The 14,862-nt window shown below is 37.8% G+C and overlaps 1 protein-coding gene across 2 annotated transcripts; it reads right to left on the reverse strand.

Moving 5' to 3' along the window:
* Positions 1–255: 255 nt before the first annotated feature.
* Positions 256–12,229, reverse strand: cldn19 (claudin 19). Of its 2 annotated transcripts, none has more exons than XM_081357849.1 (5): positions 11,583–12,229; positions 7,136–7,300; positions 6,620–6,704; positions 5,764–5,907; positions 256–1,207 (listed from the first exon to the last, which is right to left on the reverse strand). In XM_081357849.1, the coding sequence occupies exons 1-5, from the start codon at positions 11,803–11,805 to the stop codon at positions 1,159–1,161; spliced, it is 666 nt and encodes a 221-aa protein (XP_081213975.1). In that variant the 5' UTR covers positions 11,806–12,229; the 3' UTR covers positions 256–1,158. The 2 variants fall into 2 exon arrangements, with proteins under 2 accessions (XP_081213975.1, XP_081213976.1); XM_081357850.1 differs by having other exon boundaries at positions 256–1,638.
* Positions 12,230–14,862: the final 2,633 nt, after the last annotated feature.

The raw sequence follows: 14,862 nt of genomic DNA on the forward strand, positions 1-14,862 counted from the left end.
CCAAGTAAATACAAAAACAATAAACAAACTCAGAACACTCTGGCAGGTCTCGGGGAACAGGAAACAAAAGACAATGTACCGACACAGACTGCAAACAAGAGGGAACTAATAAAGGGAAACTGTAAAGTGGTCAGTTTTTTCCAGTCCTGGTCAAAACAGAATGTGGCTTAGTCATGTGACTTACAGTAGTCATGTGACAGCTAACATAGGCGTACAGACAAACAGCACTTTCCCCAAGTGACACACACACAAATATATCTTTGTATTGTTTATTTTATTTTAAAACAGATAAACAGAAAGCTTGATACATCATATGAGATGATACATACTTCAATATTAAGTAACATAACTGGTGGAACGTGAACTAAAATATTTCTAATGACAACCTACACACTCCGCGACCACTTTAAAGACATTATTTGTGATAAATAGTGCCTTTTCAATGCAGGTTGAATACAATTCACCAAGACAAATCATAAGTGCACTAGAGAGTTTCGAAGAGATTTAATTGGATCTGTGTTGCATCTGGGTCTCTTAAAACTAGATCAAAATCGACAACCCCCTCATAGTTTATGGACTATACATTTTATGAAAAATAAAAGGGAAAAAAAAGGAAACCAATTGATTTTACCACAGGTAAAAGATCCATCTCAAATACGCCAAGATAGAATATAAACTATTAGCAAACTAAACGAGATTTGTGAGTCAAAACACAGTTATAGCTCAAAGTATATTACACTGCACATGTCGAAGATTTGCATAATTATTTAAATGCATTATAATGTACCCTGAATCAATGCTCTCCAGATGAGTGAAATAGTTTTTCGGCAAGTACAACAAAGTCCAACTGTAACAAAAACTGACTCATTCGTCAAACACTATGCGGTAATGCTGTTGTGGCTCACTCCTTATCAAATTTCTGACATTTATTTGTATGCTACAGTACAAAGTCATGTTGTTTGGAAATGCATAGCTTGGCTTAATGAACCTCTGCATTGTCTGTATTACAGGGAAACATATCAGCTGGATTTCTGTTTTTGACTAGAATAACTTCTGTACAGTTTTTAATGTAGTTCTTCGCTTTTTTACCGAAAGAGAGTGTCTTGTCTGTTGCCAAAATCTAACAGCTTGTGACCCACGAAGTCGCCCTCTCACAAACTACAAGTACTGCTCGCCTTTCTCTGGTGGAGAACTTTTAACATTTGCTCTGCAATTTAAAAGAAAAACAAAACATGTTTGAGTTACAAAGGAAACGGAAATCGGGTCATCCACCGCATTGCAATGAAACAGTCCATGCTTTTAGGGTGTAGTCACTTACATTTTGCAATAATACATATTTACAAAGGCAGTTTATGGGGTCACAAACAAAGGGGTTTTGGGGGGAACGCACACAACAGATATGGGGAGACAATTTTTCGAACACGTTTATTGATCATATGTTGGAAAAAAAGGCACATGGATTTTAAGTATGTAGGGTGTAGAAGGGACTTTTGTCCAGTCATACAGACAAGTGTCCAAATTTGGATTCTAGGTGGGAGTGAGGGACACAGATACAGAGAGTGGAGCTCGGACAGTCCTCGAATAAAGGCAGGGAGGGTTGGTCAGTCAGGGAAACTAGTCTCACTCAACAACTCATCCCTGAATTAGAGAAGAGAAGAAGACAGTCAGAGAAGAACAGCATTAGAGGAACCTGGGATAGAGACAATTCACAAAAGCCTCTCGGAAAATTGGATGTTAGTTTGTTATGTGGCACCACATAAACGTTTGCTGTTTGTTAACATGGAAATGTTAGGAAAAATGGACAATGAAAAGTGCACAGACAGCTTGTATGAAATGCCAACAATTTGAGAGAAAGGAAAGAGTCTTGAATTACATGTCATTTGCATGCATGAGAGATGACAATGAGCAGTAAAGCATTTGTTAATTAAGGGTTATTAACTTTTTACCAGGTCCAAAAACTAGCACCTCATTGATTTTGGAGACAGGAGACAAAAACTTAAACATGACTTCATTTTTGCTTCATTTGGCCCAATTACAGAGAATCTGAATGTAAAAAGGTGTGGGAACACATTCACTAAATGGTTGCACATGTTATTCCAGCCACAGTCCTGCACGTGGATGGGTGAACCGCTAATATTTGATGTGATGGATGGAATAATATTTATGTTGTCATTTGTGGTGCTGGAGCAGGCCAGGAATCAATAGGCATCCAATAGACTGCGGATCCAATAACCAAGACTATTTCGACTCAATTCTGTACATGCTGATAGGCAGCTGCTTCCAAACCATCCCATATTTGTGTTCACGCTCTGAAGACCATCAAAGGTTTCTATTTACATCGCATTGAACATTATAGCCAATTATAGCGCTGAACTGACATTTTTGACAGCTTCAGTGATTATATAGGGATTGCTCTTGCTAGCTTTCTGCATGTAAAAGATATGCAAAGTTACAAAGCTCATAGTCTCCCACAGAAGGGATTTATTCTGTCTAACAGAGAACACTGCTCCAGACCTGCCTAAAACACGTTAATCAAAGTCAAAATATTACTTCTGCAAACGTATATGCATAATGTCAGCCCAAAGGTATAATCAAAGAAAGAAGGCAAGGCTTCAGTGAATTGCAGCATTGTATCCATGTCGTGGAGACGCTGTGTGTTGCGATGCGAAAGCTAAATCCCTTTCGATTTGCTTGATCATCTGCATTTTTAGAATCTGATATGATATGACAAAACAGACGACATTTATAACTGTGTGTGTTTACAATTGCTTTAGGAACCGTGGAAGCTGAAATGATTGTTACATTTCCAACACATGCATGAGGTGTTTGGCCAATCACAATGCACTGGGTCAGCTGGTCAGTCAGAGCACTTTGGGCTTTTCGGAAGGAGGGGATTTGTAGATACCGGAACTCAATCAGAGCGTTTCAGGCAGACTGGGAATAGAGGTGCTGCAATCATATACAGTAATTAAAAAAGAATGTGTTTTTGAACATTAAAGCATGATAACCCATTGACTATTAAAAAAAAAAGATGGTCCCACCAAAAGATGATCACTTGCTTCCACTGTAAAAAATTTTTAAGCGAAAATATCCTAGAAATAGTCATGGTGATTACGTCATTCGGAGCCAGAGTCTGTGCAGTAGTGATCCTGAGGTGGAGCTGCGGGATCAAGGTCCCGCCCATATTCCCACTCCCGCAGACTCGATTGCAAGCACAGCTGTCAATCATAACATTATGGGCCCTATTTTACAATCTAAGTGCAAGTTCTAAAGCGTAGGGCGCAATTGCACTTAGGGCGTGTCCAAATCCACTTTTGCTAGTTTAACGACAGGAAAAATGGTCGGCGCGCCATGCGCATGTTCTAAAAGGGTTGTCCCTATTCTCTTAATGAGTAATGGGTGTGTTTTGGGCGTAACGTGAAATAACCCAACCAGAGTCTCATCTCCCATTCCCTTTAAAAGCCAGTTGCGCTCGCGCCTTGGCGGATTCGCTATTTACATGACGTAATTTGCAAGTGGAAAGACTGAGCGCTTCTCCAGAGCGCAAACGGATCTGCTCTATCTACGGGACAAGCCGGATTCCACAATATCTTTATGTACACAATATTAATCTTTTACATTGTAATCCTTTAATTTTTAATATTTGGCTAGTTTGTCTGCTGCTGCGCATCCCTGTGTGTTTAATAAGCAGAGCGCGTTGTGGATTCGCCTATTGGCGCACATTACTAACACGCTCTTTAAATAACAAAAAAATACTGCACCATTGACTTTAGACCAGGTTTCAGTTGGTCAATGGCGCAGTCTAATTCAGTTGCCTCAAAATAACAATGCGCCTGCCCTGAACACACCTCGTTTTCAGTCCAGCACGCCCATGGGCGCATAAATGGGCGCAAATGCATTCGCTATTTAAACAACGTGGCGCAGGACATGAAAATGATAACTGCGTCAGGCTGAAACTAGCAAAGAAAACTTGTGTTGCGCTTGGCGCTGCATTGCGCCGGGTATATCATAGGGCCCTATATCTAATTTTTATAGCACCAAATAACTAACTAAAACCTAACTCATTGTAAAAATAAACACTTGGAACAAATGTCAGTCAGATAAGAACTACTTAAACATCCATTACACCTTTTTTTTTGAGATGGTATCAGTCCATTTTACTTTGGCTTAGGTCCTACTTAATTACATTGAGAGGGCGAGGATTATGACATATACTGAAGCCAGCCACCAGGGGGCGATCAAAATGTTTTGGCTTCACTTTTCAGGACATTGTGCGTCACACTTGTGTTGACCTATTCTAGTACACCCAGTAAACAAAACAATGACCTTTAAAAAAGGGAACATATGGCCTCTTTAATCGATGCTTATATTTTCTAATGATAGTGGTAGTAATTGTTGCCCAGAATTTCTTTTTTTTTAAATATAGTGTGTAAGTAAACGGCAGGATCAGTGTCATAACTCATCCTTAGTGAATTCCCCCATAGTATTTTAAACTCTGCTGGTGAGGTGTTTAAAAATGCCCAAAACACCACATACTTTGGTCTAAAAGCAGCGTTGGACTTTCCCTCGAAAGTGCTGCTGTGCCTGAATAGCATGTTTACAGCTTGTGCTGGACGTTTTTGACTCAAGTCAGCCAAATCCCAGTTCCCACACTGGAGCGCTGGAACTCAGTGGTTTTACATAATGGTTCTAGTGGAATTCCCTGTACTTCAGCGGACAGTGGAAGTGTCGTAACTCCTGGTCTCCTCAATGTGGTGTAGTGTGACCATGGCTGACAGGAACACACATAGCTGGCAAACAGAGCTCCCACCAGCCAATCAGAACAGCATGACACGTTTCTAATCTATAGGCTATGTTCGGAATGAAATACTACTTGCTATAATGAGTCTACTACTTGCTATATACTGTATAATGGTTATTTTACATTTATAATTAAATTTTGTACAAAATAAAATTCTTAACATTTGGTGTCTGATTGAATAAGTGATGAAAGAGATGCTTAAAATCCTCCCAAGCTCATTGCATTGTGGGATACTGTATTCTCTGCAGTGCGCTCTCTTTTATACTATATGTTTTGGAAAATGTAGTAATCATCAATGTATTCCATGCATGCGGTTCACAGTATACTGCAGAAATCAGAAGAGTAGTATGCTAGTCCGAACATAGCCGCTGTATCCCACATTGAATCTTTCTATTTATTTCTCCTTTGACTTAATTTGCCTTTTAGTTTACTTTAGTTAGACTTTGTGGTTATACAGTATTTCCATTCACAAAACACTTTGCGTGTACATGGAATTTTTCCCTGAAACCTATGTAAAATTAATAAAATAAAAAAACATGTCCAGTGTAAATGCTCTTTTACTGTGTAACTTCTTAGGGATTTCAGCTTCAAATTGGTTTATAAAAAAAGTCTCTTTTTGGCAAAAATGCTCTTGATCAAAAAGCTTATTAAGGCATGTTGGGAATGCCGTTCATATCAATAAAGTACAGAATTTCCATTCTTCATTAAAATGTATAGTAAAATACATGCTTGTACAGTATCTCTGAAAAAAGTACACAAACCTCCTTGACCGTAGGCCTAGACAATGTAAGTGTTTGTCCATGTAATTGTTTAGTTTGTGTGTTTTGGACCTGGAGTAACGCTCAGTGCGAGTGAGAAGGTGTACTCATGGTGGGAAGAGCTCTGTCTCTTGTACCCGCTGCTCTTTACATTTACAGTTTCTCCTTTTCTGCTGTGCTTTTATTTTTTGTATTTACACGTACTCCCTGGCTGTAGAGGGTTGAGATTGCCGGTAGAGCTGTCCTCTTCTCTCCTCATTTACACAGGAGCAGCAGAGGAACGAGCCGCCCAACATCATCAAGATGGCAGCCGCCCACCCTATAAAGAGGGCGGGGCCAAACTCATACCTGAAAGACAGAGGCCACCCCTATATTTTAAAACAGGTATATATAATAATACTATATAAACAGGTATAAAACATATATATATATATATATATAACCAGGTGATTCTCATGTTAAGATAACATTTCACCCAAAATTCACAGAAAATGTACAGTATGAATATACACTGTATATATATAGGAAGTGTTATATATTAGATTAATTTTAGCCTGAGTATATATATATATATGTATATATGTATGTGTGTGTGTGTGTATAATTAATAAAAAGAAATATTAGATTTCATCATAATTTTAACTCTTTTCCTGCAAGCGTTTAAAAAAAAAAGTTACTAGCATTTTTTTTTTTTCAAAACGTTCATGTCCCCCAAAATATTTTGTTGTGTGAATATCTCAACATGCAATATATCAAAAGAAAGAACAGAGCCTTTGCTTTAAAAAATGGTTTGTTCCAACTTCATGGATTATTTTTTATCAACACTTAAATGTGGGTAAGTTTAATAAAAAAAAAAGCAACATTTGGAACAAACTTTTTCAGACTTTCCAACGTTTATAATCAATGCTTTTATCGCTTGCTTCTGTTCCTTTTTTGCCTGTTTTGATCAAGAGATTCAGTACTCTTTCAGAAGATGCGTATCGTATAAAATTAAAAACATGGAAAGCCGAAAAATTTCGTCAATGGCGGGCAATGAGTTAAAATCTATGAATGGTCCTACCTGGCGTTAATTGGCGTATTCGGATCGAAGAAATGGTAGGACACCTGTGTTGCGTACCAGGACACTGCCACCAGAGTGCACAGACCTAGACATAATAGAAATCACAATATTAGCACCGTCATTGACTACATCTCTGTTTGTTTGCATGTTTGAATGTGTGTGTGACTAGAATAGCCACTTCCTGTTTACTCCTGCATGTCAGATGGGTCAGAAGTGATCCAGCGGCCGAGGACCAGAACAGACCTCAAGAATGTAGGAATGTCAATTTATTTACCAAAACTAATTTACACTGAATGATTTACAGCACTGAGGTATGTTGACCTAGATAGCACAATGTGCTCATTCTTAGCTCAGTTACACTCGTGTAGAGAGTAGTAATGACTTTGTTTACGTTTTCTCTCAAGGGAAGGCCTAAAGTTTCTTAGTAAGCTTAAATGACCATTATTAAAGGAAATGTTCGTGTTTTATTAGAAAACTCACACAATTTCACACAGTCAGTCTGGGTTGGAGTCTCACCTGAGAGCAGGAACAGACTCCCACCAGAGATGGCGATCTTGCTCTTGGTGGATGGGTTGTTGTCGCCCACCTTCGTGCATTTCATCCCGACCACACTCACAATGATAGCCATGAATCCCATCAGCACTGAGATCACCATCAGAGCTCGACACGTCTGAATGTGGACTGCAAAAACAAACATAATTGTAGAGTTTAAGTGGGTACTCAAAATAAAGGAATTTTAAACGAAACAACAAAAATCCCAAGGCACTTACATGGTTATGTGTGAAAAAAAACTGTAATAAACTGTTATAAAGTGTTGATCAACACTGTGCATCCTGAAGAAGGACAACACATAATGTTTTAATGATTTTGCCCAGTTTTTTTAAAGGCTTTTTACACCTTACCATGTGTGTGCCTATTTATATATTGCAAAAATAATTTTCTTGTGTCTTATTTTCAGGTACAAATATCCACAAATCTTAAATCAAGATACATTAACTTGAGATGCTAAATGACCTAAGATTTTTAAGTCTGGTTTTCCAAAGAAAATCATCAAAATAAAGTTGAAAAAAAAATTGCCAATGGGGTCAGAAAAAGAAACCTGTTTCCCTTTTAAATTAAGTTGTAATTTTTCTCACACCATTTGCATTTATATACATCTTTAAAACAATCATTTTACAGATGAATTTATTTATGCTTTACATTTTGACTATTTTTTCCCCCATCATGCTAAAGTTACCATTTTAGCACCTTTTCCCATCTATTTTGAGCACTTTTTGGTGGTCATTTCTAGCTGCTCTACTACATCAAAATTCCACAGATAACCCACACGGTGTTCGGTTCATGCATAAAACTGTAGGAGTGACATTTTTACATGCTTCACACAGAGGGGATTACTGTGACTTTTCCACAAAGGCGGATTGTTTTCAATGCTTTTGTGTGACAGCTACATGCTAACATGTCAGTTCAGCTTGGATAATGACTTCAACTTCAACTCAGAATCCCACAGTAGATGCAGACCACCAACCCAACTATCCATGCATTGTTATGCCCACCTCAAAAGAAGAGTTCAGCTTGGCCACATGTAATGGGAATCACCATTGTAGAACGATTTGCTTTCAAAGTGTTGCATCAAACATGAATCGAAGCCATATAATAAGTATAACAGCATCTCAAAGAAGTTGAGAACTGAGGAGATATTATCACACAACTTTTGATGTATGATTTATGTGCAAAGAGGACGCTTTTGAAGCAGGATTTTATTGCTTTATAAGAGAGGTCTTGTCTTTCATCCTTGTTTTGCTTCATTTCTTGATTTGTAAGGAGAGCGTTTCGCCGAGTAACACTGTGATCTCAAGGTCATGTTTGAAAGAGGGTAGTTAGACTCCGGGTGGAGGGGTCCTCCCACAATCCCTTGTCCAGTGCCAAGGTTGGCAGCGCCTGGCACGGACGAAAGGAAGGCGAGCACTAGCACAGTGGTGGAGAACATGCTTCAAGAGAAGCTGCATGTGAGGCTCAGCCATTGTCTATTGTTTGCGCTTGTGGGCTGCTTGACACGTCATTGAAAACATCTCTCAATGCGCTCCTCATACCAATCACTTATTTATGACGTCATAATCATTTTTGACGCACTCGATAATCCTCTGAGGATTTTTTTTTTAAAATGTTATTTTTACCATTGATATTTAGAACAAAGGACTAAAAATAGAGAAAGTCTAGTTCGATATATAACCATATTTCACATCAATTTTGTTTCCATTTCTTATTTTCGTGGTTGTCTACTTACATTATAGTTAATTATTTCTGGGTGACTGTGCTTTTTTTTTTTTCAAAATCAACCTCAACTAATAGGTTTAAATTAACCAACAGTGAGTCTGTTCATGTTTTTCTTTAAAATCATTGACAGTAATAGAACATATTTCTCTTAAATGTTCAATAATTTATTTATTTCTTATTAAAATAATTATTTATTTATTTTATTTGTGTTATAAAATGTTAAAATGGATGGGTAGACAGATATATAGATACATTATTTAATGATGTAAATGTTTTAATTATTTATGCAGTTGATGTAAATAGTAAAGTTTTCTTCTAGGAGTTCAGATTTAAACCCCAGCTTTTTTGGTAATGGTATATACTTTCATTTTTAGATTGACACAACAAAACACTATCATTTTTAATGCATTGCATGCAGTATTCGTTTTAAAATGTTTACCATCCAGGTTTTTGTACGAACTTTGCATTAACGTGGCTCAAGTGTGCTCCATATAGATGCTTCTTTATCCTAAATACTATGTTTAGTTGACAGCACATAATAACAGTTATTTAAGAAAAGACACTAGAACTGCTGCAGAAAAGGGCAAACAATGCAAGTTTGTGGGAGGCTGTCTGTACATACTGAAGCCAGAACATTGCAGTCACTATCTGACCAGATGACCTAAGGCTGGGATGAGGGGGGGACAGTGGAATCAGATGGTCCCGTCACCCTTTGTGGGCCGAGGGTTACAGATTCCACCATGAGCAGTACAGTACTGAGAGCTGCCTTTGTGAACGAGTGGCGGATGTGTGTGATAGAGATGTTATGAAAGCCAAATGATATTCCACAAAACCTAACAGTAGTTAAGTAGAAAGTGGCAGCCGGGGTTGTGAAAGTACTTTAGACAAAATTCTCTGCATAAATCCGTCAGATCTTACGTGCAAAGTTGATGCTTGATGAAGCGAAGTGGCCATTACACACATGTATTAATGTCAGTATTTTAGACAACATTGAGTCTTAAGTTTGCTATTGGCGACTTAAAGATAAAGCAGTTATTATGACTATGATTATTGGCACTCATGGAAGTAATACGAAAAATGTAATGGTTTTCTGTAGAATTTTTGGTTAAACAGAGAACAATGTCCTTATAAATAATCGTTTTGGGCTTCATATGGTTCTTGAAGTTACTGTATTTGGAGGTTAAAAAATTGGTTTGTGGTTTATGGTACAATTGGTTTTTCTTTAAAGCATCCATAGATGCTTTCAGAAGTTCTTTGTGGAACTTAAAATTCTCCAATGACATCATGTTGTAAGAACTTTTATGATTCCATTTGGAACCTTTGCATTTAAACTTGATCAGTCAATCAGATACTGGAATTTACAATTGGAATTTAGACATGTTTTTATAAGACCTTTTATCTTAAAAATGTAGTCATAGATGTCAGCAAATGTTTGTTTGCATACAATCTCTTCTAAACGGCAATAAAGACGACCTGTGTGTTGTGTGGGGATGTGCATTCTGAACATATCTTTGGTGTTTGCCTAAACACTGGCCTTTTCTTCTCAACACAACTGCCATTCATCACTTCAAGACAATACGCTGTTATTAAAGCAATGAAGCAGAATAGAAGATGGCAAACTGTTTTCTCTGAACCATGCCACATTTATATTACATTTTCTGCTATTGTTATTATGAAAGCGTCTTATAGCTCTTCAGAACCGCAATGTTTTGTCACTGACTGCAGTGTTGTAATATTTGTCCACAAATCACAAACAGATGTGGATGTGATGTTGAAAAAATTATTGAATTATCCTAAACGCATCATCAGCCACCATTCATAATTGATTGTTAGGGACATCTTCCCGGGACTGTCCCAGAAATCGACGAGAAGTGACTGATTCTGATTAGACGTAACAAGTCACCATAAAATTGACAATGACAGTGGCGCTAAATGTAGATTAATCGCGATGTAATTGCATTCCACGGCATTTCGACAGTCTGCTAGAGTCAGCGCCTCAGTGAGGTTAGTGTCACATAAGACTTTCATTATAATATGTCAAAATGCACATATTTTAATTTGATCGATTAAACGAGTTGATTAAATCCATGTGCACACAGCAGCTCACAGAGTTGATTGCGCTTTTTTTGCCACCAGCCTCCTCTATCCAAAAAATCTTGATTTAATTATTATTTCATATGAAGCTTTTTTATGAATTTGAGTCATATATCACACTTGAACATACTTGACTGCACTCTTAAAAATTGGTATGTATAGCTATATGAAGAACTTTTATCTTCCATTGAACCTTTCTATTCCACAAAGGGTTCTTTATAGTGGATAAAGTTTCTTTAGATTTGTAAAGTGTTCTTCATACTAAAAAAAAGATCTGTTCACAGAAAGATTCTTTGGGGAACCCAAAATGGAACCCTGTTTGGAACCTTTATTTTTAAGAGTGTATCTAAATTAAACTAATGTTGTTCCAAACCTATTTGGCTTTCTTTCTTCTGTGGAACACACAAATAAAGATATTGCAGAATGTTTTTGTTTATACATTGACTTATTAATATCTTCTATTTTCCACTTTCTTCAGTAATACAGGTTTTCAATGACATTAGGAAGAGAAAATGATGTTAGAACTCAGATTTTTGGGCGAACTATCCCTTTAACCATGTGTCTGTGTTAACCTATTGAACTATTTAGTACTTACCATCCAGCGAGAGCAAGGAGTCAAAGATCTTGCACTGCACCTGGCCCGTGCTCTGAGATGCACAGGACATCCACAGGCCCTCGTACAAGCCCACGGCCATGATGATGGCGTCCCCTGCGTATGAGGACTGCTTCCATTGGGGCAGGACCGTAGTGGAGATGATCCCAATCCATCCACCCAGAGCCAGAAAATAGCCCAGGAGCTGAAACCCAGAGTTGGCCATAATTGTCCTTTTTAAACTATTGCTTTAGTGGAGAATTAGACTGAGTTCAATGAAGTTCTCCAGTTAGGAAGCCACCTGCAATTCCCTTATGAACGTGCAAAGAAATCCACTTGGCTCAGAATGAATCGAACAAGTCAAGCAGTTAAAGTCTGTCTGATTCTCGCCAACTCTTTGGTCACTCGCATATCCTTTTGTTGCTCTCGTTTGCTTCAGTATCTCTCATTTGGTGGCAGCCTGTGACATCCCTTGATTCTGTCTAAAACTGGTCCCTCGAGTCTCCTTTGTGAAGGTACACAACTTCTGGAGGCTGTAGAAAGAGCGTTCAGGGTGCCAAGGATGCCGTCAGGATGTGGTTGAACGCTGCTTTACTGTCTGCATAGCTGTTCTTGTCATACACCAGTGCGTCTGGATGGTGCTCAGGGAGCAGAGCAGTGGGAATGGGGGGGAGAAAAAGAAAGGGGAATACTTCACAGACAAAAAAAAAGCCTTGATGGAGTGAATGCATTTGGGGGTGGAGTGCCAAGCCGATGATTACTCTCTGATTGGTGCTTTAGTGAAGAGAAACGCCTTCTGAAACTAGTGCAGGAGGGACTGATTAAGCCCAGATGTCACTTGTGGAGTCAACCCTCAAAAAAGTGGGACGTGCGATATGCCACAAAGCCCTAATTGCATAAAATTCTCAAAGTGAGCAAGTGTCTTCAAATCTTCACGTCTTGCAGAGTCAATGAAACGTAAATCTCAGGTTCAAGTTATGTGTCAGTAATGTGGCATCTGTTGGCTGAAGTTGTTTTCCCCATTCGAACGTGTTCCTGCACTGACCCTTTTGAAGCACCACAGAGGCGCATAAATCAGCGTTTAAACTGTGCTCGTTTGAAAGGAAGTGTCACCCGCACACAAAAAACTCTAGCTTCTGGTGGAGATTTAGGGGTTGGCCTGTGACAGTTCGGAGGATCTCCATGGGAACCCGCTCGGTTTAATCACCGTGCGAGGGAAACACACAGCGGGTCTTGCTGCATGGAATGAAGGCGCCTTTCGGGTCTGGTCACAGAGCAGATCAACAGATTGTGAAGAACGTACAGTGACAAAAGTAGAAACTTTTATTTAAAAAATTGTTTTTAAGAAAATGTAAGTGGCTTTCCTTCGTTACTACTATGATGCTAGGGTGTTATGGCCTGTTGCCATGGTGTTGCCATGTTATTGCTAAGGTGTTCTGCACTAAAAAAAAAGCTATTATATTTTATTTTCACAGATACTCTATAAAAAAACACATTAGACTTGTATTAGCATAGCATAGTATTCCGCCAAATGTTGTTCCAACTACACTGAATTTTTTTTTGTAGAATTTACGTTAAACAGTTTTTACTCAATAAATAGTAGTTTTAAAAAATATTAAATAATAATTCAAATAAGAAAGAAAAAATCAACATTAAACACAACATTTTGAAGCAGAAAGACTAAAATAGTGTTATCTTGTAAAAAAGTACTCCACTAATCTTTTTAATGTTTTATTGATCATAATTTTTCCAGTATACTCAAACCCGTTCAATTTCTTATTAAACGATGTTATAGGGTTAGCATGCACTGCAGCATGAATAAATTATGCGGCTGCTGTTTTGCTATTTGCTGACTTCATTTATATGGTTGTTGTTGTTGATTTATGTTGATTTATGTCATTTTTTACATTTGTTGATTGTCATCATTATTGAGGTTTGCGGGTTGAATGTGCAGCCATGCAAAACTACTTACCAGAAATTCTTGGTTTACAAGATTTCGCTATTTCTCTTTCAAAGGAAAAAATACCAGAGTTCAAATACTGAGTGTCACTTGAAACTATGCGTATTCAGAGCAAAATTTCGTGTTCATTTCCTAACTATTGGTAAAACAGTGTTACCTAGGACAATCATTAAGACACTTGTTGAGAAAATTAAAACAATTTTTTTAAAGGGATAGTGGTTCAAGTTGTTCAAAACCTGTATGAATTTCTTTCTTTTGTTAAACATTATAGAAGATATTTTAAAGAACCAAACTTGACCTTGACAATTCAACATATTTTTTTTTTATATATATAAAATAAGTTTTAAAGTTTTTAAATAAGTTTATTTACTTTAATAATTAAAAGTCAACAGGTTTCCGCACTTTTTTTAAGTTAAGTCAGCTGATCACTTTTTTACAGTGTACAGGTTTGAAACAACTTGAGGGTGAGTAAATGATGACAGAATGTTACATTTTTGGGTGGACTATCCTTTTAATTCATGTCGCATTGATTTATACATTTCTCAAATTTTTTTTTTTTTTACAGATTGCTAACTGGCCCAAGTCAAGAGTCCACTGCCAAGGATCATAAAAGCACACCTCTCTTCAACAAGTCACATGAATTTGAGGTATCCTTCATGTATGTCGCATAAATGTTGTAGAAAGAGTTACGCCCCTAAGTTTGGGGTTAGTGGTTTTGTCCAAATTCCACTAACAGTGAGTAATAGCAATAGTGACGCTTGCCTTATTATCAAACACCACTAATAGTAAAGCATATACAGCAAAGAGAAAGAACACAACTCACTGTCCTACATATTTGGCAATCATAGAGCTAGAGCTACATCAACAAAAACCTCATAAAATACTCCAGACCACAAACTGCAATCAACTTTTGGACTGATTTAAATTAGATAATTAATCTGGCGTCTAAAAACTTGTAGATAGCCATTGCACAACGCTGTTGAACAAGGACTTATGAAAAACAAGTCATTATTTCATTGACCTCAGAGAGGTGGGGCAGTTCTGTGTTTTCCAAAACGTCTCATTAGGTTTTTCTTTGAAGCATCCTCTCGAAACAGGATTAGCCCCCACGGTCCATCCCCACATGGAGTCAGGGGTCGAATACGCACTCGGGGGCCCCTGGGATTGGTGTTATTACAAGGAGAGGGGTTAATTATCTAGATAGCAATGAACCTTCTTTTTTTTCCAGAGACCACAAGACTGCCTGATCCATTCCTTCTTTCCATTCATCCACAACCCGTCCCTTACGCGTCACACACATACACAAGGATGAATTCACTATCC

This window comes from Scardinius erythrophthalmus, assembly GCF_964197995.2.
Source record: "Scardinius erythrophthalmus genome assembly, chromosome: 25".
In the NCBI taxonomy this organism is placed as follows: domain Eukaryota; kingdom Metazoa; phylum Chordata; class Actinopteri; order Cypriniformes; family Leuciscidae; genus Scardinius; species Scardinius erythrophthalmus.